This window comes from Peromyscus leucopus, chromosome 3, assembly GCF_004664715.2.
Source record: "Peromyscus leucopus breed LL Stock chromosome 3, UCI_PerLeu_2.1, whole genome shotgun sequence".
Classification (NCBI taxonomy): domain Eukaryota; kingdom Metazoa; phylum Chordata; class Mammalia; order Rodentia; family Cricetidae; genus Peromyscus; species Peromyscus leucopus.
This window is the reverse complement of record NC_051065.1, coordinates 61109112-61135456: the sequence shown is the minus strand read 5'-3', so window position 1 is coordinate 61135456 and position 26345 is coordinate 61109112. Positions and strand designations below refer to the sequence as shown.

The following is a 26345-nucleotide window of genomic DNA, read 5'->3' as shown; positions in this document are numbered from 1 at the left end:
TGGAATTAAGGATGGTGGTGAGCCTGAGGACGGATGTAGGTGCCGGGAACCAAACTCAGATTTTCTGCAAGAGCAATAAGTGTTCTTAATGAATAAGAACATTTGGCCTCTTCAACACAGCTTAATTGCATTTCTCTGATGCCTCAGGTCAAATGATGAACATTTGACATTTATTGACCATTTACAGAGTGTCTTTAGAGAACTCTCTGTTCAGTCAGACTTGGGAGGCAGAGGCACGTGGATCTCTGAGTTTGAGGCCAGTCTGATATACAAAGTGAGTTCCAGGATAGCCAGGGCTATACAGAGAAACCCTGTCTCAATGCCCCCAACTGAGAGAGAGAGGGAGAGGGGGAGGGGAGAGAGAGAGGGAGAGAGAGAGAGAGAGAGAGAGAGAGAGAGAGAGAGAGAGAAGAGAGAGAGAGAGAGCTGTCTGTTCATTCCACTAGTTGTTTGAGGGGGGTTGGCATTTATTTTTTTAGATATGTATATGGTCTGTATATTAATCCAGATGTTTATCTGGCAATCTTTTCTCCCATTCTGTAGGCTGTTTCATTACTCAGCTAACTCTTTTCTTTGTTGTGAAAGAAGCTTTTCAATTTCATGCAATCTCAGTTAATTCTTGGTTTTATTTTCCAAGCTATTGGGAGCTCTTTCAAAAGGTCTTTGCCTGCATCTACACCCCTTGAAGTGCTTTCCCCTGGTAGCTTCAGCGTTCCAGGTCCTCCATTAAGGTCTTTAGCCTTTGAATTGATTTTTATACAGGATGTGGACCAGGGTGTGGATATTGAATTTTTCCAGAACCATTTGCTAAAGATGCTATCTTTTTTCCAATGTATTTTTTTCATCTCTGTCATAAATCAGGTGGCTGTAGCTGCATGGATTTATGTCTGGGTCAATTATTCTATTCCATTGATCAACACACGTGTTTTGTGTCTGCCATGATGGTTTTCTTTCTATAGCTCTGGATGATCAGTCTATTGCTGCAAGAAGGATATGAAAGTCATAGATTATTATTGTGTTGAAACCAGTCTGTGTCTTTACAGCCAGTATTGCTTGTTTTATGATATCAGGTTAACTGATGCTGGGTACATTTATGTTTAGAATTGTAGTATCCTCTTGATGAATTTTTTTCTTCCTCTGAATAATTATGGTTTGAAGTCTAATTAGCTAGATTTTTAGTATGGCTGTACTGGCTTGTTTTCTACTTCAATTTGCTTAAAATGTCAGTTCCCAGTCTTATACCCTAAAACTATGCTTATCTGTGATATCAAGGTGTGTTTCTTGCAGACTGCAACTAGATGGGTTGTGTTTTTTAAATTCAATCTGCTAGTTTTTGTCTTTTGCCTGGAAAATTGAGGCCATTAACACTTGGAGTCCTAATGAAAGGCGTGTACTAATTCCTGGCATTTTGATGCTTCATTTGGTATTCTGCTGATCTTCACTTTACTATTTGCCAAAGTCATAATGGGTCCTTAAAGTCATAATCCATTAGAACTAAAACCCAGATTCCAAGTGTGCATACATTATTCTTTTCTCGTGATTTTTGGTGACAGATGATAATCAACCCAACTCTAAACTTTGTACGTTTGGGAACAATTGTGATAAACTATTTTATCAGAAGGTCTAGACTGAGGTTGGGAGTGACGATGCATTGCCTTGAAGTGTTACTCCCGTAATGCAGAATGTTCAGTGTGATGATGTTGACCAGATGTGTATTAACTGACACAACAAATAGCTTTCACTCAAGTCCTCATTTCTATGATTGTGGTGTTAACTCAGCACAGGAAGTTGTCATGTATGGTTTGTGCTGTGATTATAATAGTCATGCAGAAGAGGGTATAAACATGTATGCAGTTTCGTTAATAACACATATGCTCCTCCTGGGTTAACAGTGAGGAGGTGACCGTCACTGTAGACCCCTGTGTGATCTCACAGGCCAGCCTCGTCCCTTTCCCATTCATTCACCTCCCATTCACAAGGAAGCTGCTGTTCTGACTTCCACGTTACATCTCCCCTGCTTCCTCCCTTTGGCGGTGAGATGCAGAGGCAAAAGCAACACATCCTTTGATTTTTGAAGCAGGGAGAAGCAGAACACAGCTGAGAGAGCTCAGAAATGTCCCTATGCAGAGAATTAACATTGTTTCAGCTCTTTCTGGGAGTCTCTGAGGGTGGAGAGGGAGAAAGACAAGGTCAGTGCAGACCTAGGGAGCCAAGAACTCACACTGGAGGTGGCTATTTTGGCTGTACTAGGGACTGCAAGGTATGTGGCTAGAAAGGCACCGTGGCTGGCCTCTCCCATTCGTCACACTAGAAGAGACTAAAGAACATTTGCGCATCCTCAGGGAATGCAGGTGGGAGATAAGGAGGACCGTGCGTGTGATGGAGTGGGTCAGGTGAGATAAGAGTCTGCCTGTCTCCTTACGGTCTCTGTGTTACCCGTGCTTCACTAATCAGCACCTTTCCCATGGCTCTTGCTAAGGTCTGTACCCAGTCGCAGCGAGCTGTCCTCAGGCATGCGTTGCAGTCCCTTCTCAGGAAGACACTCATTTCTTTATGTTTTAAATTTTATTTATTTTTATTTTATGTGTGTGTTTGCCTGTGTGTATGTATGTTCACCATGTGCATGCTTGGTGCCTACAGGGTACAGAAGAGGGCCTCAGATCACTTGGAACTGTGATCACTTGGAACCATGTAGGTACTGAAGATCAGTCTTGAGTCCTCTCAAAGAGCAGCAAGTGCTCTTTACCCTGAGCCATCTCTCTAACCCCCATTTCCTCCTCCTCTTCCTCCTTCTCCTCTTCTTCTTCCTCCTCCTCCCACATTACAGATTTTTGTCTACAGTGTGATAACTGGACAAGCTTAGCTGCCATTCTTTGGGAGGTGGAAATGTATTTGTTAGACTGGCTTCTGGCTGTGAAGACAGAATATACAAACTAACACACGTTTCCCTCTCACACAGATATCTTGCTAGGCACCCCAGGATCTGTGTGTTGTGGATCATGATTTCCCTCTCCATTGTGAAATCACCCCAGTGTGGCTTGCTCCAGGGCCAGAAAGGAGAGCAGAGGGGACGCCTATGTGCTTCCCAGGAAGTGCATATCCGACTAATTCCTAATCTGCTTACTAGAATCAACTCCGAAAAGGATGATGGGAAACAGTACTGCACCCAGTCAATACCCAGGGCACCTATTTCAAGGGACAGAGGAAGAAGGAACATGGGAAACAATGGCAGCATCCACCAGCAGCTCATCACTTGCTGTCCCATGCACTGAAGACACTTCCTGCAGTGTCTGCACAGGTCAGTTCTAGAAGCTAAAGGAAGAAGGTTATTTTTCACTTGAGAACTCTGTCCTAGTAAGGAGAAGGTCCTTGGAATGTTTGGAATAAGATTTTTTTTTGTCATTGTTGCACTTTTTGTTTTGTTTTTGTTTTTGAAAGGTTTCCATTTTTTTTTTAATTTTATTTTACAATACATTTCAGTTCGAATTGTTGAAACCAAGGTTGGATAAAGCACAGGGACAAATAGCCAAACAAATGGAAACACATGAACTATGAACCAATGGCTGAGTGGCCCCCATGTGGATCAGGCCCTCTGAATGGGTAAGACACTTTTTGTTTCTTAAGGAGGAAAAACCGAGGGGCTGTAGCTTCAGAGGGCTCACTCATTGTTGCTTGGCGCTGGGACAGAACACCATGGAAGTACAAGTGTGTGCAGAAACACTCTTCACTTCCCGACAGACAGGATGGAGAAAAAAAGGGGTATTTTTAAAAAATTATGTGGATGTGTGTTGGTGTGGGTGTTTGCACGTGAGTGCAGTACCCACAGAGGCCAGCAGATGGTGTCAGATCCTCTGGAGCTAGACTAACAATGAGCTACCTGACATGGGTGATCTGAACAAAACTCAGGTCCTGGGCAGGAGCAGTACACACTTTTAACCACTGAGCCATCTCTCCAGCCCCAGGACTTTTTTTTTTCTTTTTAAATTTTATTTTATAATTTAATTTACTTTTACATATCAGCCATGGATTCCCTTGTTCTTCCCTCTCCCACCCCCACCCCACCCCACCTTCCCTCCAGCCTACCCCCCATTCCCATCTCCTCCAGGGCAAAGACTACCCTGAGGATTGAGTTCAACTTGGTAGATTCAGTCCAGGTAGGTCCAGTCCCCTCCTCCCAGGCTGAGCCAAGTGTCCCTGTATAAGCCCCAGGTTCCAAACAGCCAGCTCATGCCCTGAGGACAGGTCCCGGTCCCACTGCCTGGGTGCCTTCCAAATAGTTCAAGCTAATCAACTGTCTCACTTATCCAGAGGACCTGATCCAGTTGGGGGCTCCTCAGCTGTTGGTTCATAGTTCATGTGTTTACATTAGTTTGGCTATTTATCCCTGTGCTTTTTCCAACCTTGGTCTCAACAATTCTCACTCATACAAACCCTCCTCTTTCTCGCCAATTGGACTCCCGGAGCTCCACCTGTGGCCTGGCCGTGGATCTCTGCATCCGGTTCCCTCAGTCATTGGATGAGGTTTCTAACATGACAATTAGGGTGTTTGGCCATCCTATCACCAGATTAGGTCAGTTCGGGCTGTCTCTTGACCATTACCAGTAGTCTATAGTGGAGGTATCTTTGTGGATTTCTGTGGACCTCTCTAGCACTTTGCTTCTTCCTATTCTCATGTGGTCTTCATTTATCGTGGTCTATTTTTCCTTGTTCTCCCTCTCTGTTCTTGATCCAGCTGGGATCTCCCACTCCCCTAAGCTCTCTTTCCCTCGACCCTTGCCCTTCATTACCTCCACTCACGTCCAGGTTGTTCGTGTAGATCTCATCCATTCCTCTGTCATTGGGCGATCCCTGTGTCTTTCTTAGGATCCTGTTTTCTAGGTAGCCTCCCTGGAGTTGTGAGTAGCAGTCCAGTCATCTTTGTTTTACATCTAGTATATCCCTATGAGTGAGTACATACCATATTTGCTTTTTTTTTAAACAACATTTTATTTTCCTTCTTTGAGAGTATAATGAACAAACATGGCACTGTAGGTAAACACAGTAAAGATATAGGACAGACTATTCTGAAAGCTGGGTTGGTCACCCAGTCATGACCTCTAGCAATCTGTACAAACATGCAAGATAGAAATGAGAAATGCCAAGTTCCTCTTTTAAAGCAGTTTTAAGAAATTAGTTTTAAGAAAGTAGGATCTTGGAATTTTTGGTTCTTTTCTTTCCTCCCCTGATGCAAACTCGTGTTGTGGTGGTGAGGAGGGGAGGGTGGACTTTGCATAGCATCTGCCCGTCAAGCAGGGTGGGGAAATCTTCGTATTTGGTGACCACATTCAGATTCTGAGATGGGAAGTGGAGGGTGAAGAGCTCACAGCGACCTTCTGGGTTTGAAGTTTAATTTTGTCTGTTTTCCCAGCTATTCGCCCTCACAGATCTTCTGCTTACTGACGTTAGCATCCTCCTCATCTTCAGAGCCCTCTTTGCCTATGGCTTTCCCAGCCTCCTCTTCTCTGCCACCACCCTCTTCATCACAGTGGGCAGCTTTGATTGTCTTCTCAGATTTTGTTTGGATTTTAGAATGCTCTTTTGCTGATTAGGTGCATTTGTGTGCCCAGGCACCACATTCCCCAGGATGAGCTTGCCTAGCGAATGCAAGCAATGGGATTTTAAGAGAACACATGCCCCCCCCCCACCACAGGAGTCTTGAGTAGTGGAGTCTTGTTCTAGTGGAGAGAGAGGGCATCCCTGTGTCCAACCTTCAGTAAAATCCCTGTCTCAGAGCCTTACATGAGTTCCTCTGGCAGAGGCAGGCCTGCACCTGAGTGACATGTAAGAAGAAACACTGGGTTTCCCTAGAGTCCACCTAGAATGTCTTCCTGCCCTTGATTCTGGGGTGTATCTCCTTGATGCTATAGGTTATGACTGCAGACACATGCTGAGCCCTATAGGTCCTTCAGGAGGACCCTCAAATGTGCAGGTGCTCATGGCACCCTGGCATAGACCAACTCAAGACTCAGCTATCTGGATCCATCTCCTGGCCTTCATACGGCCTTTGAGGCTGTTTTTTATTTTCTTGATAGTATATATATTGGGGATTTTTAAATATATGAGTCATATGTTGTCTGGTTTGATGTATTTTTATGGGATGACTAATCTGGGGTTTATCTCACCATGTCATTGGATAGCTAACTTGAAAAAAAAAGTTTTCAGAGCTGGGATGGTGGTACACATCTGAGATCCTAGCACTCAGGAGGCTGAGGCAGGACGACCATGAATTCAAGTTCAGCCTGGGCTACATAGCAAGTCTCCATCTAAACAGCCCCAAAATAGACAAATGAGGTTTCTGAAATGATTGTATCTTCATGTTATGCTGTCTGTGTTTTGATTTTGCTCAACAGTAAAAATAAAAACCCATCCATCCAACTACCAAACATCCATCTTCTTAAATCGGAATTTGAGGGACAGAGTCTCTACCCCCTGCACCCTGCACGTCCAGTCAGTTGTTTTCAGGTTGTATGATTCTAGACCTGGGTAGGAGGTTGGAGCTGTGTGGGGTGCATCATAGGCTTACTGTCCTCACACTTCCCTGTCTCCCAGCCAACCAGAAGAGTGACAAAGCAAGAATCTGCTGGCGATGACGCAGGACTTTATTATCAAGCCACTGCCTGGGAAGGAGCCCGGGGCGGTGAGGGTAAAGGAGAAAGAGCAGGTGCTGCTGTGAGCGGCTGTGATGCCGGGCAGAGCCAGGCCATGGCCGTGCCCTGGCAGTGGGGTACGGTCTCTTTGCTCCTGTCCGACTCTTCTTTCAGGCTTCGGAAGGAGGAACCCCCAGAGCAAGAGAGAAGCAGGGCTAGATGACGTTCGAACCCAGCAGTTTCTTCTCATCGGCTTCCTAAGGAAAAGGCCAGGGGAGACGTTAGTGATGGGGAGAGAAGGGTCCTGCGCTCTAGGCTAGCTAGTTCTGGAGCCAGCCAGAGCCAACCTCAGCGCCGCATAGGACCCACGGCAAAAAGCTCCACAAGCCTGGAGAGGTGTGGCCTTCTATGGCTTTGTGGGGTCTTTGGATAGGGACACTGGTTGGAAACAGGGACCTTGTGGGATGGGATAGAAAGACTTGATTCTTCCTGGGACCCACATAATGAGTCCCCTTCTTCCCTAAGCATCGATGTCTCATCTGAACATGCCACTGCCCCAACCACATTGATACAGGGACTCACCGCCTTTGTGAAGAATCTTTTCCAGATGTAAACACATACAGGGGTGAGAGAAGCCAGGAGCAGCAGTGCCCAGACACCGAAGAGCATTGCCTGGAGACTTATGAGCAGGGGCTGGGGACACGGGGCAAAAGACAAGGGTGCTGGAGTGACGCCCATGTTCCTGCCCCTTTCACCCTCTCTCCTGACAAGGGCCACTTTCTAGCCCTCACCTCCAAGTCTACAGCTTTCGGGACTACAGATGGATCACGGGTCCAGGGCATAGAACTCACCAGAAACCTTTCCCACTCTCCTCAGTAGCTGAGCTGTGATGTGAGTGACAGCCTCAGGGAGGTCACGCATTTACCATGTGGGTAACCCTTGCCAGATGTGCAGTCCTGGGCCACTCATTGCTTGTGGCTGGCAGCATTTCTTTCCTAACAGTTTGTGACATCCACAGCAGTGTGGTGGGAAGAGTTTCTGGTTTGCTCAGTCCTGCCTCTTTAGGGACGATCCTCAAGACCAGAGGGAGGGGTACCTTCTCCTGCCAGTCTCAGCCTCCCTGCCACCATCTTCAGCTGCCCTTCTCCATGGCCACTTACCTTTAGCATGCTTGTGTAGAATATGCACAGGGCTATCCTGTCAGCTTCTTCGGGACCTGGGGTGCTGGGGGGCTTGGTGGGCCAGTGATATATAGAGTCGCCGCCTAGACAGACATCATCTCTGATGTAGTATTGGTAAACATTGAACTCAGGAGCCGCAATAACGATGGCCGCCACAGCTGTGCTGAAACTTGTGAGCACAAGAAGGATCCTCAACAGGGCCTAGGGAGAAGGGGAGTTAGAGGGAGACTTGAAGATTCAGATTTACCCAGCTTGTGTGTGATGGGGCAGGAGCCTGGTGTAGCCTCCAGGCAGAGGGTGGGTCTTGCCTGGTCCTAAACTCACCCAGCAGGTACCACCCCGTTTCTTGTGAAGGAAGGCAACAGCTCCAGCCAGCATAGCCTGGGTAGACATTGAACCAGAAGAGTAAGCATAGGAATACAAATGCCCGTTAATCCTCTGCCTCGTTTCCCCTGTGACTCTCATGTATAGTGCCAGCCACATGGCCTACACCATTCTATCTGCATCCCAGGTGTTCTGCTACGTTTTATCATCTCTGGTGGACTAACTGTCTAGGGTGATGAGTCGGGCGCTCATCATGAGGGTGTGGAACACTGTTTTAGGGATTCATTGCACATGGTTAAGCCAAATGTGAGCTTTCTTATCTGTCCCTACAGCTTTCCTTTAAAACCACACTAGATTCTTCATGAACATTCCAGGGACCAGGAATCTTGTGGATCAAAGTCCCAAGTTGTTGGAAAAGCTGCCAATGCAGGATGTGACTTTAGGCAGCCTGGGTCCTGTCTTAGCAGCTATAGGGTCCATCTAATGAAGACAGAACAGGAAGTCTGGTGCAGCCCCGTGGACACATGGGTCCTGGCCCTCCCTATTTGACTATTCTATAATGAATCCGCAAGTTCCTGCCTTTGGATGGGTTAGCACAGTTACTTTAATCCCTCCTCTCAATTAATACATGTGTTTTTGCTGTTCTGAGAGTGTGGGTCTGTCAGAAAGTTCTCTGTACCCACCATGCTCAGCCCAGCCAGCTGTCATTAGAGAGAACAGCACATCGGAATACATCCCTGGATCCCTATAGGATGCACACAAGGAAGCCTGACATTTTCCACTTCCCCTGTCTTGAGGCAGACATTGGAGGTGGGTGAGCCCTTAGAGCCTTGACTGATGACTGCCATTGATGAGGAGGAGCACCCACCAGCCTGGTGGGAGGAGCGTGGGGCAAGAGACAGAGCTGACCTGCAACTGTGTGGGCAAACATCCCCTCACTCCCGTCATCTACACAAGCACCAACCCGGCCTACATCATTCAGGTCTGTTTGGCTACACACGCTCCGATGCCACATCAATGGTGGTGCTGGAAAGGAGGCAAAGAGGACATCACCCCTCTCCTGTCTGACAGCCTTGGGCCTTCATGATGCCACACTCACCACGATCCCAGTCCAGATCGGGGCACCTGAGGTGTTCATGGCGAAGTACTGGCAGATGTAGAGGATTCCACCCAGAGTCACACTCAGAGCCCCCAGCACAACCTGCCCCACCTGGAAGAGAGAGGACTTGAGAACATGGCTCTCGAGCAGTGGGTCCACCTGTTACCTTGCAGCTGCGTGCACAGCTTGGACTGATTCCTAATAAGAAGATAAAACCAGCTCAATGTCTTAGGCATAGAGGGAGGCCAGAGGAAAGTGTGGCAAGCAAGAAAAGGGGCCGTTCCTTAGCCTGGCTGGGTGTCCCTCCCCGACCTGTGAAGCGTGGAGCTACTCTCACCCAGGAGGCCACCAGAAGCCGGCTGCTGCCCAGATTCTTGGTGGGGGCAGATGCTGGGAGCCGGAGCATGGAGCATCCGGTCAGCAGGAGTTTGGCCAGAGCAGACTCCTGGTGGATGTGCACATCGATGTGGGTGGGTTGTGGGGCCTCAAGGGCCACCATACCAGAGTCTGCAGTCTCCATGTCTGTGGACATCATCTGTGAGGGAGAAAACGAACAGCAGGAAGGAATATGTGGCGGATTTTCAGGCTTATTGGAGTTGGCTATGGAGCTGTAGCCTGATCTCTTTTGGAGGGTGGTCTGTCAGGGAGGCATGCTGCTGTTGGGGCTCCCTCTTCACCCCACATCTGCTTTGTGTCCTCCCGCCATGGTCTTCAGGGGCCTGATGTCGAGATCAAGCAGTGCCCACGTGCCTTACCTCTTCACTTCACTCCTGACTGGGCCTCTTCTCTCAGCCTCTTCTCCTCAGAGTTCTCTGACCCCAGGTCAGAGCCCAAGCCCCTTTACGCCCCCCCGCCCAGCTTCCCATTAAGCTCCTGTTGTAATATCTCTTCCCTACCAGGGTCCCAGGGACCACCTCACCCCGGAGCCCTCTGTCTCTCCTTGGATCAGCACTCAGCACTGAGGGACCCTGTCTCCACGGGACTGAGTGGCAGAGGCAGAGGCCACACTGTTCCTGGAGGCCTATCTCAGTGTGCCCTTCACCCTGGCAAGCCCTATGGGAACAGGGTCGACTGGGAAAGCAGCGCATGCTGAACTGATTCCCAGAAGCCACAAGGCCCAGGGTGGGACAGGGTGGGCTGTCTTACCTGCTCTCCTCTGAGACCAGGGGGGTGTGCAGCAGGGGCGGCTGAGGGACACAGGGAGGAGCTGGCTGTAGTCGAGAACCTCAACCCTGGCAGGAGGGAGAAATTGGGTGGGAGCCAGAAGGGGAGGGAGGATGGCCAGACTTTAGCACTTCCTGGCAGGCAGCTGGGACTGAGGGCCCCTTCAGGGGTGTTCCAGAAGTCAGTTCCTCCGTGGGCACTGGGGAGCTGGGGAAGGTGGGTGAGGTAGGCATTGGGTTGGGACTGGCATGGATCACGTCTGTGGAATCTTTGAGAATACTCTCTCTCCTGGTCCTGTCAGGGCTGGGGTTTTCTAAGTGGCCGTGGGTCTGCGCTGCCTCGGGTGTATGTGTGTCCCTGCGTCACCTGCATCCCTGCTGCACAGGCCTGATCATCTACTCCACACGGAACCCCCCAAGTGGGGCCCCTTCATGTCTGCTACTTGCTGGGAAACTGAGAGACTCTGGTCAGACCCCATCCCTCCCTCCACCCCTTCTTCCTGTTCTCCACCCCCTTATCGACTCCTGTGGGGTCAGTAGCTCCAAGTCAGCTCCTCCCAGACCTCTCTGCTCCAGCCCCACCTCTCTCAGAGGACAGCAGGTGAGGAAGGGCCCCTCACAGCCCCAGGGTAGCCCCTCACAGCCCCAGGGTAGCCCCTCTTGGAGCACAGAGCCCCTTCTCTGGAGGAGTCTCCTAACCGACTCCTCAGGCTCCACCCTAGCCCAGGCTGCTGCTGCTCCCTCCATGGCTGCCTTCTTGTAGGACTCTAGGGAGGGAGGGACATGTTGGACAGAGGCTGTGACTCTGGAAACAGGGCTGAGGCTGGGGAGACCAGGGCCTAGCTTTGCCTTCCGCAATTACCAGAGCCTCAAATCTGCATTCTGAGAGTGGGGCCTTTGAGACCAAGCCGAGGTGGGGTGGCTGTGCAGTGAAGTCCCGGGGTGTTTGGTGTCTCTATTCCTGGGCACTGGGAGGAGGGATACCAGGGAGCCACTCTCTGGAGTGGCGGCAGCAGTGGGGAGCACAGAGGTCTGGGAATGGCCAGGGCAATGGTGGTACTGGGGGTCGGGAGGGGGGCAGCACACAGACAGGACTAAGATTTTCTTCCTCACTCCAGGAACCTCAAGGGAAGGTGAGAACCTGGGGCCCCCATTTGTGCTTCTGCGAAGAAGTCCAAGGTCTCTTCCTCCCTCCTGAAGAGCTGTCAGTCTCCATTCTTGCACCTCAGAGGGCCCAGGTGAGTGGAAGTGAAAAGTGCTCTAAGGTGTGGGACGAACACAGATGGACGGAACCGGAGGCGAGACTGGTGCTTATCAATATCCAGTTGAAACTGATACTTAACCAGATTACCCCGGCAGAATTTCTTTTGGATCCAAGCAACTGATCAGAGGGGCTAAAAAGGCCATGACAGTTCTGACCCAGGAAGAGGAGAGAGTCGGGGGGCAGAAGGGAGGTGTTAAACACTAGCTTTAGAGTTGAACTAGCTTTAGTGGACTCCAGGCAGCAATGGCGAGGAGGCCATCGGACATTCAAGTACTAGAATCTGAAGACCTCATGGGCCTTCAGATTCTAGTACTTGAACTCAGTGTTTTTGTCAGTGGGAGAAGGGTGATGTATACCACAGTCGAAACTGTTTTTCAGAAATTACTACATGGGCCAGCACCGTGGGTCCTCGCCTCTGTATCTGCCAAACTATGATGTAGATTGGAAGAGCAACATTTCTTCAGTTGTGTTTGCATTTGTTCACGAAGGTGTGTGAGTGTGAGTGCAGGTCGCCAATGGTAAATTCTCAAATGTACAAAGAACTTTTATGAAAAAAAATCAGGAAGCATGAGAATGAAGAGCTTATAAGAGAAGGAATAAATAATGCCCTTAAGAAACAAAAAGACAGCCAACTACATTCATAACGTAAGAACTGCCACAACAGTTACAGAAACCAAGTGGGAAGCCCAGACAAGGGGATTTACTAGGGGAGGGTATTAGGGGATTTTTATTTTTACTTTTTGAGGCAGGATCTCATTGTGTATCCTTGGCTGGCCCAGAACTTGCTATATAGACCAGGCTATCCTCCAACTCACAGAAATCCACCTGCCTCTACCTCCTGAGTGTTGGGATTAAAGGTGTGTGCCACCACACCTGGAGGGAACTTTTGCAATACATATCTTGATTGTAGCTGTGTTTTCATAAAGATAAATATTTGTCAAACTTCAAGATAAACAATGAAAAATGGAGCAATTTATTGCATTAAATTAAAACATAATAGAGTGTAATTTCTCTTATGCAAAACTGAAGAAAGCAGAAGTTGCTAGCGCACTCAGGGAGTGGGGAGAGAAATTCTGTTCTTGGATGACACTGGTATATGGTCATTGCTACAACATCCATGGAGGGTAACTGACAATGGCCACTAAAGCTGCATTAGTCCAGGGGAACTGACAACGGCCACTAAAGTAGGTGTACACATGCGTGTGAGCATGCAAATGGAAGCCCAAAGTTGACATTGCATGTTTTCCTTGATTGATCTCCACTTAATTGAGGTGGGTTCTTTCTCAGTTAAACACAGAGCTTAGCTGGCCAGCCTGCCCTGGGAATCCTGTTTCTACCTCTCAAGTGCTGGGGTCACAGGAAGCCATCACACCTGGGTTCTGGGGTCTGAAGGCTGGTCCTCATACTTACACAAGTTTTTAATCCACTGAGCCATCTCCTCGGTCCTCTTTTCAACATTTTAACTAGTAAAAGTATTTGTGTGTTTTTGTGCATGCGTGCATGTGTGCGTGCGTGTGTCCTCTTTTCAACATTTTAACTAGTAAAAGTATTTGTGTGTTTTTGTGCATGCGTGCATGTGTGCGTGCGTGTGTGCGTGTGTGTGTGTGTATGTGTGTGTATGTGTGTGTGTGTTTGTGTGTGTGTATGTGTGTGTATATATGTGTGTATGTGTATGTGTGTGTGTATTTGTGTGTATGTGTGTGTGTGTTTGTGTGTGTGTGTGTGTGCGCGCGCGTGTATGTGTGTGTATATGTGTGTGTATGTATGTGTGTGTGTATGTGTGTGTGTGTATGTGTGTGTATGTGTGTGTGTGTATGTGTGTGTATGTATGTGTGTGTGTATGTGCGTGTGTGTGTGTGTGTGTGTGTGTGTGTGTGTGTGTGTGTGTGTGTGTGTGTGTGTGTATGAACTCAGATTCCTTTTTGTCCCACTTGGACCCAAGCCAAGCTGTGTTAGGCAGCCTTATGTTACTGTGCATAAACATCTAAGAAAAACAACTTGAAGGAGGTAGATTTATAAATTTCTTTGCATGGCTTGCCGTTCCAGGTATTTTGAGCTGAGGCCAGCCCATCACTCTGGGCCCAAGGCAAGGCAGAATATCAGGGTGGTGGGAGTGTGTAGTAGAGGCTGCTTACCTCATAGTGGTCAGGAAGGAGAGAGAGAGGAGGGGAAGGAGGGAGGGAAGGATAGGGGAGGGAGGAGGGAAGAAGGGAGAAATGAATCTGGGAGGGGCTAGGCGCTCTTCAGAGGCACATCCCTATTGACTTACATCTTCCAACCAGTCCCCACGTCCTGAGTCTCCTCCAGTCTCCTCCAATAGCACCTCCAGCCAAGACCAAGCATGCAACAGTCTGTGAGGAGCCCTGCATGTTCAAACAATAACACTCCATCAGTCCTTTGGGAAGGTGCCCAGGACTGTGTGTGGTGAAAGACTCTACAAGTGGGGCCACCATGACCTTGCTATCTGCCCCGGGAGAGCTTCTTGACCTTGACCCGTTAGTTACTCCACTTTACCTTTCCTGGTTCCCACACTTCACCCATTCCTGTTGTTTTCCCCATCAGGAAAGATGACCCAAACCACGGTGACACTAAATGGAGCTGAAGTGGCCTCCGCACTCCCCGAGTCCACCCACATCAACATCCACATCCACCAACAATCAGCCTTGGAGCAGCTGCTGAGAGCCATAGGCTCCCCAAAGAAGTTTTTCTCCTGCCTTCAGGACACGGGGCCCTCCAAGGCCAGCATCCACCATGGGCAGCTGGCTCTAGGGGTGAGAGTGGGTGGTTGGTGGGTTAATGAGGTGGCGCAGAGGGTGGGGACTCTCCTCTTCATGTGATGCAGAGGAAATCGGGGTGACTCCCCAGGGAAGAATGCATGAGCTCACTCGTCCCCTCACATTTGGGGAGAGGTTTTGAACATTTCCCTGCAGGGATTTGCATGGAAAGGAGCAACCAACCCCCTCTCTGGTGCAGAGAGCGCTGTGTCAGCCAGAGACTGGGTGATGGAAGAGGAATGTCAGGCTGTGAGTTCAGTTGTTCCCTGGAGTTCATGGGGGCTGAAGGCTGCAGGTGCAAGACAAGATTAACCAAATTTTGATTAATTCTAGTTTGAAGTCTATTTTGTTAAGATATTAGGATTGCTATACAGTTTGCTTCTTCAGTCTGCTTTATTGAAAAAATTTTCTCCAACACTTTACTCTGAGGTAATGTCTGTCTTTGATGTTGAGGTGTGTTTCCTGTACGGAGCAGAAGGATGGGTCTTGTTTTCATATCCATTCTGTTAGCCTTTGTATTTTTATTGATGAATTGAATCTATTGATATTGAGAGATATTAACGACTGGTGACTTTCTTTCTAGTACTTTCTGAGGAGCTGGGTTTGTGGATAGACATTGATTAAATTTGACTTTGTCGTGAAATATCTTGTTTTCTCCATTTATGGTGATTGAAATTTTTGCTGGGTATGGTAATCTGGGCTGGCATCCATGGTCTCTTAGAATTTCTAAGAAGTCTGTCCAGGCTCTTCTGGCTTTCAGAGTCTCCATTGAAAAGTCAGGTGTAATTCAGATAGATTTACCTTTATATGTTATTTGGCCTTTTTCCTTTGCAACATTTCATAGTCTTTCTTTATTCTGTATGCTTAGTGTTTTGATTATTATGTGGCAAGGGGACTTTTTTTTCCCCAGTCCTGTCTTTTTGGTGTTCTGCTTCTTGTGCCTTTATAGGTTGGGAAAGTTTTCTTGAATATATTTTGTTGAATATGTTTTCTGGGCCTTTGAGCAGGCATTCTTCTCCTTCTTCTATTCCTATTATTCTTAGGTTTGGTCTTTTCATAGTGTCCTAGATATTCTGGATGTTGTGTGCTAGAAATTTTTTAGATTTAACGTTTTCTTTGACCAATGAATCTATTTTCTCTGTCATATCTTCAGTGCCTGAGATTCTCTGTTCCATCTCTTGTATTCTGTTGGTAATGTTATATCTGTAGTTCCTGTTCTCTTACCCAAGTTTTCCATTTCTAGAATTCCTTCCTTCCTTCTTTTTCCTTCTTTCTTTCTTTCTTTCTTTCTTTCTTTCTTTCTTTCTTTCTTTCTTTCTTTCTTTCTTTCTTTCTTTCCTTCCTTCCTTCCTTCCTTCCTTCTATTTCCATTTTCAGGTCTTGAACTGTTTTGTTTCTGTTGGCTGTTTGTTAAATGTTTTTCTTGCTTTTTTTGTGAAATTCTTTAAGCTATTTATTGATTTTCTCCAATTTTTTGGCTGTCACTTCTTCCATTTCTTTAAGGGATTTTTTTCATTTCCTCTTTCAGGACCTCTGTCATCCTCATAAAGTTATTTTTCAGGTCGTTTTCTTGTCTTTCAGCTGTGTTGCTTTGTTCAGGTCTTGCCGTTGTAGGATAGCTGGGCTCCGGGGATGCCATATTGCCTTTCTGTTACTGATTGTGCTCTTATACTGGCATTTAGGCATCTGGATTTGGGGTGATTATAGGTCTAGGCGTTGATTCCTTTGTTTGTCTTTGTTGGGTCAGTGTTTTGTTCCTTGGTTTCTGTTTCTTATCTGGTCTTTTGGCCTAAGTGGCCAAGGGTTCTGGTGACTGATGAGTCTTCAGGTCCAGTAGGGTGTCTCCACTGGGGTTTTAGGGGCCTTGGTTCCCTGGTTCTTGTCTGGCCTATGGTAAAGCTGAAGTCTTCTTGGGTCTCTAGATCCTGCCTGGCCTCCAGTAAAATATCTGGGGAACCCTAGGTACTCCAGAGTCTTCTGGGGGTACCTAGGGTACTTGCCTCTGGTAGAGCTTGCTGGGGCTGTTCTTTGGATGGTGTAGATGGTATGTGGGCCTATGGCATCTGTTTTTCCAACTGGGCATATGGAGTCTGCTGGTGTTCTGTTCTGGCTTATGTAGCTTGGGCCTGTTTTGGCTGGTGTGGTCTGTGTCTTAGTGGTGGAAACCCACTTGGATTGGGGGTGGGGACCCAGCAGCCACAGGGCCAGGGTTGAGCTGGGATGGCATTGGCTTGGGGAAAGGGTTTCAGTAGACAGAGTCCAGGGATATGTGCAGGTCTATTGTTAGACAGGCCACTCGTCTGTTCTGGCTGGTATGGCCTGGGTCTGCTTGATGTAAGTCTTCTGGGGTTGGGAGAAGGGCCCAGATGTGGGTCTAAGGACTAGCTGGGAAGGCATGGACTTGGGAACTGGCCGAGGGCCCAGAATCCAGGTGGGAGTGCAATTTCACTAGTAGGCATATCACTCACCCATTCTCCTATTTCTAAAAAGGAGTCTCACTGGTATGCCTTTTTTCCCCTGAGGCAGGGTCTCATGTCATCTAGGCTGGCCTCAAATTAGCTATGTAGTCAAGGATGGCCTTGAACTTCTGGACCCCCAGCCTTCACTTTCCAAATGCTGGATTTATAGGCATGGGTTGCTTCATCCAGTCTTATCTGGCCCTGGGGATTGACTCCAAGGGCTCATGTATTTCTCTGCCTGCTCATCCCCAGCCTCCTCAGCACTATATCTCGTGTGTACTACAGAACCTCCACATGGTGTTTGGATATGAGGACTTAAGGTGGGCTGAGATGCTGAGGTTAGGTGCAGGATTTGACAGGATGATATTCTTGAGGGAGAATGAGATGAAAATGGTAAGAATTGGCATAAAGTGATGGTGTTAGGGAAAAGTAGTGAAAGACAGACTGAAGGGGATGCAGACAAACAGCAGACCAGTGTGACTCAATGGATGTTAAAACAGAACCTTCCAGAATCAGAGCTGCAGGGAGGCCAAAGCAGAGGAAAAGGTGAAGCCCGCCACCTGGGTTGGAGCTGTGCAGTTATCCTTGGGATATGAAGAGAGTTGATTTTTTTCCCCTCCTGTCTTGCAGGTGACCCAGATATTGCTGGGGTTTGTGAGCTGTGTTCTTGGGGTGTGTATCTACTTTGGGCCCTGGACTGAGCTGCGTGCCTCCGGCTGTGCCTTCTGGTCAGGGTCTGTGGTAAGTACGAAACTACCAAGGAGCTCGGTGGAGGTAAACCGGAAACAGTTGTCTCAGGGCTGGAGAAAACCTTCAAAGCCTGTTTTTTTTTGTTTTTGTTTTTGAAGGGCAGGACATTGGTGACAAGTGTCTGCTATGTGCTGCTTTTTAGTTGGACTGCTTGTCTTTTGAACCCTGCTTGAGTTGGGCTGTTCTGGGAGCTGTTGGTGGAAGGGTAATGGGAAACCTAGTCAGTAGGGTAAACTAGAGGCCATTTTTTTTTTCTGGTGTCTTCTCTTTCCAGGCAATTGTAGCTGGAGCTGGCACCATTGTCCATGAGAAGCGACAGGGAAAACTGTCTGTGAGTCTCGGGCTTTCTCTTTATCAACCCTGTCCATCTACACCCTCCAAAACAACTAGCATTTTAACACTTGGCTGCCTTTTGTCCTTTAGTTACTGATCAAATGAGCCTTTCCTGGAGGGTTGGGAGCGACTTCCCACCAAGCAGCAGGGGAAGATGGGCAGGTTTGAGGCTGCGGTTCATGACTCTGCCACTGACAGCAGAATCTGCATCTGGACCTCTCTCTTTCAGGGCCAAATAGCATGTCTGCTCATCCTGGCTTGCATTGCTACAGCTGTGGCTGCTACCGTTCTGGGTGTGAACAGCTTAATCTGGCAGACGAGTGCTTCCTACTATTTCAAGATCAGTTCCACGTGTGACCCCTTACGATCTAGCATGGGCAGTGGGTATGGGATAACGCGATACACCAGAGACTCAGACTGGAAGATAGAGAGGTGCAAATTCTACCTGAACAGGATGATGGTGAGAAGGGAAGTGTGGTTTTCCTGGGACACATCACAACCCTTGCTCTTAGGGAGTGGAGCCCTGGAGGGCAAGGATGAAGGCTCTGTGAACTTGGCCCTCACCCTAGCCCTTTGGGCAGGAAGCTGTCATTCAAGCTGAAGGTGCTTTCAGACCTTCATACATGAAGATTCCCTGAATCAGAGGTGGTGGGGGAACAGACAGTAGGTCACCCTCTGACTTTTCTAACGAATGGCCTTTCTGGTTTTCTACTTACCGATGCATAAGAAGTCACCCCCAAATGCGGTGGCTTTAGACACCACTTTCTTCATGGTTCTCACAGTTCTCTGGGGTTGGCTGGGTTCAGACAGACCATTCGCACTAGGGGTTTTCCTATGCAGCTGCAGGCAGAGGCAGTGGGTGTGGTCATCCAAGGCCTCACTGGGGCTGGACATTCCCACTGCGGCACGAATGTGGCAGGCACAGGATGTGGCTCTTGGCTGGGAGCTCAGCTGGGCTGTCAGCCTGAGAACCTCCAGCAGCTTCTTTATGTGCCTCTGGCTTCTCAGTTTAGCAATCAGGTCCCAGGCGGGGAGTTATGGTAAGGTTGTCAAGAAGCAGGAATAAACTACAGGGCCGATGAAGGGCTGCCCATCATTGACATGCTGTCATTTTCACAAGTCAAGCAAGTGGGTTAGAAGTGGTGGTCACTCCATCATTAGAACACACTGCCTACCTTGGTGGGAAGTACCTACTCCACAGGGTCTGGATGGAGCGTGGCTTTGGTAAGGTGGCATGTGATTCAGACGAGCTGACTCTGAGTCTGTTCCTCTTCTGCCTCTAGAACTTGTTCCTAGCATTCTGCATCATGTTCACAATTGTCTGTATCCTGAAGATTGTCGTGTCTTTGGCTTCCCTGGGACTGAGTCTCCGAAGTATGTGTGGCCAGAGCTCCCAGGCCCTGGTGAGTACTCAGGACAACAGGGGTCTGGGCATTAAAAATGGGGATGAGCACCTGACCTCGGAAGTCCCTGGTCCTCACTCATCCTTCACTCTCTGGGGACTGTGACCCCATCTCATGTCCTGTCTGACTTCTGCTACCTCGTGCCTCTTCGTGCCTTCCTTCACCCCCATTCCCACTCTGTCCAGGTTCATGTCCCACTCCCCGCTCTGCCTCCTGGTCCTTGCTGCATGTGCACTTCCTGCTGTCACTCCCTGTCCCTCCTTTCCTCTGCTGCTTTCAAGTGCTGAAGCTAGCCTCGTCCTCACACTTTCCTCCACCCATCAGTCAAGCTAGCCTCGTCCTCATGCTTTCCTCCATCCATCAATGAAGCTAACCTCATCCTCATGCTTTCCTCCATCCACCAGTCAAGCTAAACTTCATGCTTCATCTTCATGCTTTTCTTCCATTCATTGATTTCTTCCTTCTACTTTATTTTCAGGATGAGGAAGAGACAGAGAAGAAGCTTCTTGGGGGGGATTCAACACCTCCCTCCCCAACCAAGGAGATTCCTGTTATCCTGTGAGCTGCTGCAAAGCTCCTGCCCGGGCCCACATGTGTCCCTGAACAGAGGAATCCAGAGAGACCAGCAACTGTCCCCAGGGCCTCTGCTGGGCCCACAGCACACACCTCCTTCTGTTGTAGCCACTGCCCAGCCCTCTTTCTTCCTCTCTCCCCACTCTCCTCCCTCCAATGTCCCAGTACTAATTAAATAGAAACAACCAGAGAAAACACCTTCTCACGGGGAGGTGTGGCTCTTCGTTGACACAGATGGTATGCTGGGAAAGGCTGTCCCTTGAGTTTGTGTGTATGGAGACAGAGTGACCGTGGAGCGTGGTTGTAGTTGCATGTCTCCACTGTCACACTCTTCCTCAAGATTTGCCTCCATCCCACTATGTAAAGTGAACATAACTCAAGTGCTTAGAATCTTCCTGGCATTGCTTCGTCTTCTTTCCTGATGCTATGATAAGTACTCTGGCAAAAGCAATTTACAGGAGAAAGGTTTTATCTTATTATGCTGTCCATCATGGTGTGTGTGGGGGGTGTCAAAGCGGCAGGAGCCTGAAGCAGCTGGTCACGTCACAGCCACAATCAGAAGCAGAGAATGATAAATGCATACATACTGGGGCTTGGCTCACTTTCTCCAGTCTTAGTTCGAGATTCCCTACCTGGGGAATGGTGACGCCCATAGTGGGTGGGTCTTTCCCTCTCAATTAACATAACCAAGGTAATCCCCCACATCTATGCTCAGAAGCCAATCTTTCAGGTGATTCTAGTCAAGTTGATTCTCCCAGAACCCAGCCCATTGTGTGTTCAGGAGGCACTTGCCATAGGCAGGCCTGTGGGTTCGGGTCTCAGGGAATTAAGGACATTTTAATTTGTTTAGAAGGTAAGGCATCAAGCCTACACCACAAAGAGCATGTACCAAGCAGGAAAGTGGTGTGAAGTGTTTGCTCAGCATCTGTCAGAGGTGAGGACCAAAAGAGAAGATATAAAGATGACACTCAGGAGAAGGGATCTGAGATTGCTATTGGTGCTTAACTGGCTGGGGCAGTGATCAGCATTCCCCTGCCTCAGTGTGCACTGGCACATTGGTAGTGCCCAGTTACCTGGTCATCAGCCTAGTCTCAAGAAACGATAGCTTAGTTGGGCAAAGGTGCTTCTTTGTTGTCGCTCATATAGATGCCCAGGATTCCACCCGCTGAGATCCCAGCCCACAGTATAGCAGGGGCAGTCCTTGGGGCCTGTCAACACTGGAGGCTAAGAGAGGGTACCATGTCACCAGCTTCTGGGGTAGAGTGGAAGCCATAAGATTATGAGTTATGATTACCATGTTCCCCTCAAAATCTGCATGGAATGTGTAATCTCCAGTGGCTCAGAATGTGACTTTGTATAAGTCAGATGAAATAGGGTCATCAGGGTGGGTCCAAATCCATCATGACTAGTGTCCTAATAGGAAGAGAGCATTGTGAAGATACAGAGGGAAAGGCGGCCATTTGTGAGCCAAGAAACCTCAAGAGAAAACTGTCAGCACCTTACTCTCAGGCAAATTTTCATCAAGGGCTTAGCACATGTCAAAAAGGGGAAGCGGAGTGATCGGGGAAAAGGAACTGATAATGTCTCCGTCAGCAAGCCTATCTGTCCTGTGGCACTCACTATTCCTGAGAAGACAAATATACATCTACCCACCAGGGATAGGGAAGTAACAACAGACCAAAATAAGGATAGCAGCCAAGTTCAACTTGATGAACCAATGAGTTTACTGAGGTTACTTACAGGAGTAAGGGTGAGGGGATGCCTACAGGAGCACAGATGACTCAAAGGCAACATCATCATCTAAAACCCACCCAAGCATGAGTGCCAACCTGTAAGACCCAGGATTCTGGAGTTCTCTACCTAACTTACAGGCAGGTTGATGGGTTGGAGATTCTTCTCTAGGCAGTTTGGCTGGTCTAAGCCTCCTTAGCCATCCTCCCTGCTTATATAATCTTACGGAGAGTGGGGCCCTGTAAGTTTCCGGAACTCCCTGAGAATTTTGAGTTGTTTATTTCTCTATTATTAGCAAGCCTCCCTTTAGGACTTTTTGGGTCTTAATGAGCTACCATCCAGAATGGAATGTTCCAATTCAGAGGAATTTGCTCTGTGACTGTGGTGACATTGTCACCCTGAAGGGTTTCCCATCCTTCTGAGCATTCTCCTCCGGACCTGAGACACTGCCATTTCTTTTCCACTTACAGTCGGTGACTCTGGTGCACCTCAGGACTGCTCTCTAGGAGTGCCCCAATCTTCAGGTTGGCATATGTGCTACCTGGGGATGTCTCCGGACATGAGAAAGCAAAGGAGGAAGAAACTCCAGCCAGGGAGGGTAAAGACTTAGTAGAAACCACACCTTGCTCTTTGAAATCATGAATCCATTAGGGGAAGGAGATACGGTACACTGTGAGGTTACATCCCAGGTTGCCATGATGCTAGCATATGTTAAAGATATGAAGAAATCTGGAGGTTCATAGAAAGGAAGATAAGGCAAATTACTCTTCAAAGGAGCTTGATTAAGGAAGTCATGGGATTATAGTCATAGACAGCCATGCTGAGGCCTTCAAGTGGGAGGGCATTAGGAGAGATAGCTGCATGATGCATGCATATAATGGTATGATGGGGATCCTGAAGAAAATGACCTCCAACTCCCTTTAGTTCCAGGTATTAGGAGGCTTACAGCACCATCCCATAATTGCATGAAGAAGCCTGGAAGGAAGAGACAAACCTCAGGGAGTTTCTTGCACTTAGAGGTTTTCAGGGGAGGGTAGTTCGTTCCATGCCATGTAACCTAGCCTCTATGCCGGGAGTCATAAGGTAGGAAGGCTGTACATACAATTGTTCTAGGTCTGGGCATCAAGGGTAGCTGGGATTACTCTCAGTGGTACTGGGGAAGGAGAAGACTCAACTCTTTGGAAGAATGCCAAGGTCATGGCAGCTCTCTGTAGCTGGTGGGGTCAGGGGTTGATTGCTGGTGGTATGGTTTGATTATTTGGCTAGAGGATGTCAGTATGTAGATACCATACAGATGGCCTCGTGGAAGGAATTCAGATATGGAACAGGGCCACTTGAATTATGTATCTTGTTTGACTCTTTTTTTTATTGTTTTTTAAATTACTTCTCTGTGTGTACATGCATGCATGAGTGCAGATGACCGCAGAAGTGAGAAAAGGGGGTCAAGATCATGATCATGATCAAGATCATGATGGGGAAACCTACAGAGACAACAGAACCAAGCTAGTGGAGCCTCCATGGGACTGGACTAGGCCTTCTACATAAGCAAGACAGTTGTGTAGCTTGATCTGCTTAAGGGGCCCCCTGGCAGTAGGATCAGGATCCATCCCTGGTGCATGAGCTGGCTTTTTGGAGCCCACTACCTATGGTGGGACACCTTGCACAGCCTTGATGCAGGAGGGAGAGGTTTGGACCTGCCCCAACTGAACGTACCAGGCTCTGCTGACTCCCCATGGGAGTCCTTACCTTTTCGGAGAAGGGTTGGGGAGGTGGGCTGTGGAGGGAAAGCTGGAGGGGGCGGGAGGAGATAAGAGAGGGGGATCTGTGATTGGTATGTAAAATGAATACAAATTTTCTTAATTAAAAAGAAGAAGGAAGAGGAGGAGGAGGAGGAGGAGGAGGAGGAAGAGGAGGAGGAGGAGGAGGCAGGTTCCCTGAGGCTGGAGCTCACAGTAGTCCTGAGCTGCCACAGGAGTGGAGTGTTGGGAACTCTGAAGATGCAGGGAGCGCTCTTAACCACGGAGCCATGCTCCAGCCTGTTTTACTCCTTTTCGGTTGTAGGCAGGGGATTTTAGAAGAGAGCTCCAGGCTGAAGACACACAGGCAAAGCTGGGTCAAAGGAAGCACTCTTCCCTTCCCTCGCTCCAGTGGCATTGACTGTTGTCTCAGTATTTTCACCCCAGTCTTCTGCAGCCAGATCAGATATAAAGCCCCTTTGCTTTTCCATTCTGGAAAGCAAATATCAGCATGTTTGGTTTTTGTTTCAGTTGCTTTTGCACAAAGTGGTCTGTGTCAGACTTCGGAGGGGGGCTGGCTTCCTTCCCCTGCCCCCTCCTCCCCCATGTTCTCTCTGCTGTCTTACTGTAGCCCCCACCCCTGCCCCATGAGGATCCCAGGAGCTTCTTTGGATTTGTTTTCCTCTTCCGCAGACTATCAGATGTCACCACCCCTCTCCTACTTTTTGTTTACTTGGAAAAGCCAACATCCATCTCTCTTCACATAGCTCTCTGCCTTGTTGGTAAAACTGTGTATACAGATGGGATTGACGTCAGGTCCCTGACGGAGCCCTGAAAGTTATCTGCAGCCTGTTTGAATATAATGTCTCTAAAGGAATATTTAAATCCATGGGGCATAAACAACGAAGCAGCATTTCTCCTTCTCTTCCTCCCCCCTCCCTCCCCTCCACTGTTTTTCCTTCTGCGTTATTGGCTCTTGGATTCTCTAACATCAGGATCATATTCCAGCTTGCACAGATTGGTTATAAAAGGGCTGGTTGGTGGTTTTGTTAACCTGACACAAACCAGGGTCATTTGGGAAGAGGGACCCTCAATTAAGAACATGCTTCCATCAGATGGGCCTGGCAAATCTATGGGGCATTTTCTTGATTAATGATTGATGTGGAAGGGCCCCGCCTACTGTTGGCTGTACCATCCATGGGCAGGTGGGTCCTGGGTTGTATATGAAAACAGGCTGAGCAAGCTGTGGGGAGCAAGCCAGTAAGCAGCATTCCTCCACGGCCTCTGCTTCATTTCCTGCTTCTCGGTCTCTTTTATGAGTTCCTGCCCTGATTTCCCTTCATGATAGATTGTTGGCTGTAAGAGAAAATAAACCCTTTTTTCCCCAAGTTCCTTTTAGTCACAGTGTTTACCACCGCAATAGACAGCAAACTAAAGCAAAGAGAGTCACTTGGTGTCCAGGCCAAGTTCTGGTCATTCACAAACAAAACAGAGTGCACTCCTCAGGCTTGGGGCCCTGTGTCCCCACCCCTCCAGGTCACCTGGACTAGGAGAGCTGGGGTGGGGAGGAGGTTCCTTCTCTCCTGCCTCTGCAGGGGTCTTTCTCCTGCACTGTTAGGATAGGGAAGGAAGGTGAAGGGCATGCGTTGGTTTGAATTTTAATCGGCTGGCTGTAGAATGACCAGGAGGAGGGACGGGATTTATTGATTCTACCTAAATCCAGCTGATGTTTTTGGTTTTTGTTTATAAGCAATGGGTTATATATCATACACGGGATCATATGCTCTTACTGCTTAGTCTGGGAAGTACTGGGGAATTTCTCTGCCCTCCACTGCATTAGCTGTCTGGGTTTTTCTAACTGCCTGGAAAGGCACATTTAAAGGAGAGACATCGGAGCTGAAGGGAGAAAGTCACTCCTTGTGGCAAGATTTTTTAAAATAAATGTATTTTTTTATTTATTCATTTATTTTACCTCCCACTGCATTTCCCCTCCCTCCCCTCCTCCTAGTCCTCTCCCCCATCCCCCCTCTCTGGTCCCACCGCCCAATTCACACCTCCTCCTTCTCTGTTCAGCAAAGGGCAGGTCTCCCATGAGTCTCAACAAAACATGATCAAGTTGAAGTAAGATCTCCCCATGTATTAAGGCTGGGCAAGGCACCTCAGTATGAGGAGCAGAGTCCCAAAAGCCTGTAAAAGAGTCAGAGACAGCCCCTGTTCCCACTGTTAGGAGTCCTACACACAGACTGGGTAGGGATGGGAACATGAGTGATTAGGTTTGGGGGGAGCAGAGGGGGAGACTACTGGAAAGGGGGTGCATTTCAGGGCCAGGTAAAAATCTGGCACAAGGGAATTTCCCAGGAATCTACAAAGATGACCCCAGCTAAGACTCCTAGCAATAGCAGATAGGTAGCCTGAACTGGCCATCTCCTGTGACCAGATTGATGCCTAGCCCAGCTGTCATCAGAGAGGCTTCATCCAGCAGCTGATGGAAACAGAGGCAGACCCACAGCCAAACATTAGGAGAGTTCAGGGATTCCTGCAGAAGAAGAGGAAAAAGGATTGTAGGAGCCAGAGGAGTCAAGGACACCACAAGAAAATTCACAGAATCAACTAATCTGGGCTCATAGCAGTTCACAGAGACTGAACTGACAACCAGGGAGCCTGCATGGGACTGACCTATGCACTCTGCACATATGTGGCAAGGTTTTTTAAAATACTATCTCTTACACTTACATGGCATGTCTATTTGGGTATTTCTGATAAAAACCCCCTTTGCCCTCAACTCTGCAGAGATCCCAGACTTTCAGATCTGAAGAACAGATTGCAGGAAAAAAAAATGCAATGAAGCTTTGGGAAAACCATCTGAAGCGGGAAGGTAGTTGCTAGGTAGGCACTTACAGGAGCATGCTGCTATACTTAGGTAAAATGT

General features: G+C 48.3%; 2 protein-coding genes across 4 annotated transcripts; one reads left to right on the top strand and one right to left on the bottom strand.

The window, feature by feature from the left end:
- Positions 1–6615: 6615 nt before the first annotated feature.
- Positions 6616–10506, bottom strand: Tmem176a (transmembrane protein 176A). The gene is made up of 7 exons (XM_028879573.2): positions 10377–10506; positions 9568–9765; positions 9231–9341; positions 8132–8188; positions 7787–8008; positions 7209–7319; positions 6616–6883 (listed from the first exon to the last, which is right to left on the bottom strand). Exons 2-7 carry the CDS (start codon positions 9763–9765, stop codon positions 6842–6844), a joined length of 741 nt encoding a protein of 246 aa, XP_028735406.1. The 5' UTR covers positions 10377–10506; the 3' UTR covers positions 6616–6841.
- A 316-nt stretch (positions 10507–10822) lies between these two features.
- Positions 10823–20341, top strand: Tmem176b (transmembrane protein 176B). Of its 3 annotated transcripts, none has more exons than XM_028879574.2 (8): positions 10823–10994; positions 11512–11631; positions 14220–14428; positions 17521–17631; positions 17915–17971; positions 18203–18433; positions 19257–19376; positions 19855–20341. In XM_028879574.2, exons 3-8 carry the CDS (start codon positions 14225–14227, stop codon positions 19936–19938), a joined length of 807 nt encoding a protein of 268 aa, XP_028735407.1. In that variant the 5' UTR covers positions 10823–10994; positions 11512–11631; positions 14220–14224; the 3' UTR covers positions 19939–20341. The 3 variants fall into 3 exon arrangements, with proteins under 3 accessions (XP_028735407.1, XP_037059615.1, XP_037059614.1); XM_037203720.1 differs by lacking the exon at positions 10823–10994 and adding an exon at positions 11061–11152; XM_037203719.1 differs by lacking the exon at positions 10823–10994 and adding an exon at positions 11229–11306.
- Positions 20342–26345: the final 6004 nt, after the last annotated feature.

What these genes read in the sequence shown, in the direction of transcription:
- Tmem176a (XM_028879573.2), bottom strand. Translation starts at nt 9,765, where the DNA reads ATGATGTCCACAGACATGGAGACTGCAGACTCTGGTATGGTGGCCCTT. An exon ending in AACGGGGTGGTACCTGCTGG is followed by an intron (nt 8,009 to 8,131) that starts GTGAGTTTAGGA and finishes CCTTCTCCCTAG; the next exon opens with GCCCTGTTGAGGATCCTTCT. An exon ending in TCTACACAAGCATGCTAAAG is followed by an intron (nt 7,320 to 7,786) that starts GTAAGTGGCCAT and finishes CCGTGTCCCCAG; the next exon opens with CCCCTGCTCATAAGTCTCCA.
- Tmem176b (XM_028879574.2), top strand. Translation starts at nt 14,225, where the DNA reads ATGACCCAAACCACGGTGACACTAAATGGAGCTGAAGTGGCCTCCGCA. An exon ending in TCTACCTGAACAGGATGATG is followed by an intron (nt 18,434 to 19,256) that starts GTGAGAAGGGAA and finishes TTCTGCCTCTAG; the next exon opens with AACTTGTTCCTAGCATTCTG. An exon ending in GCCAGAGCTCCCAGGCCCTG is followed by an intron (nt 19,377 to 19,854) that starts GTGAGTACTCAG and finishes CTTTATTTTCAG; the next exon opens with GATGAGGAAGAGACAGAGAA.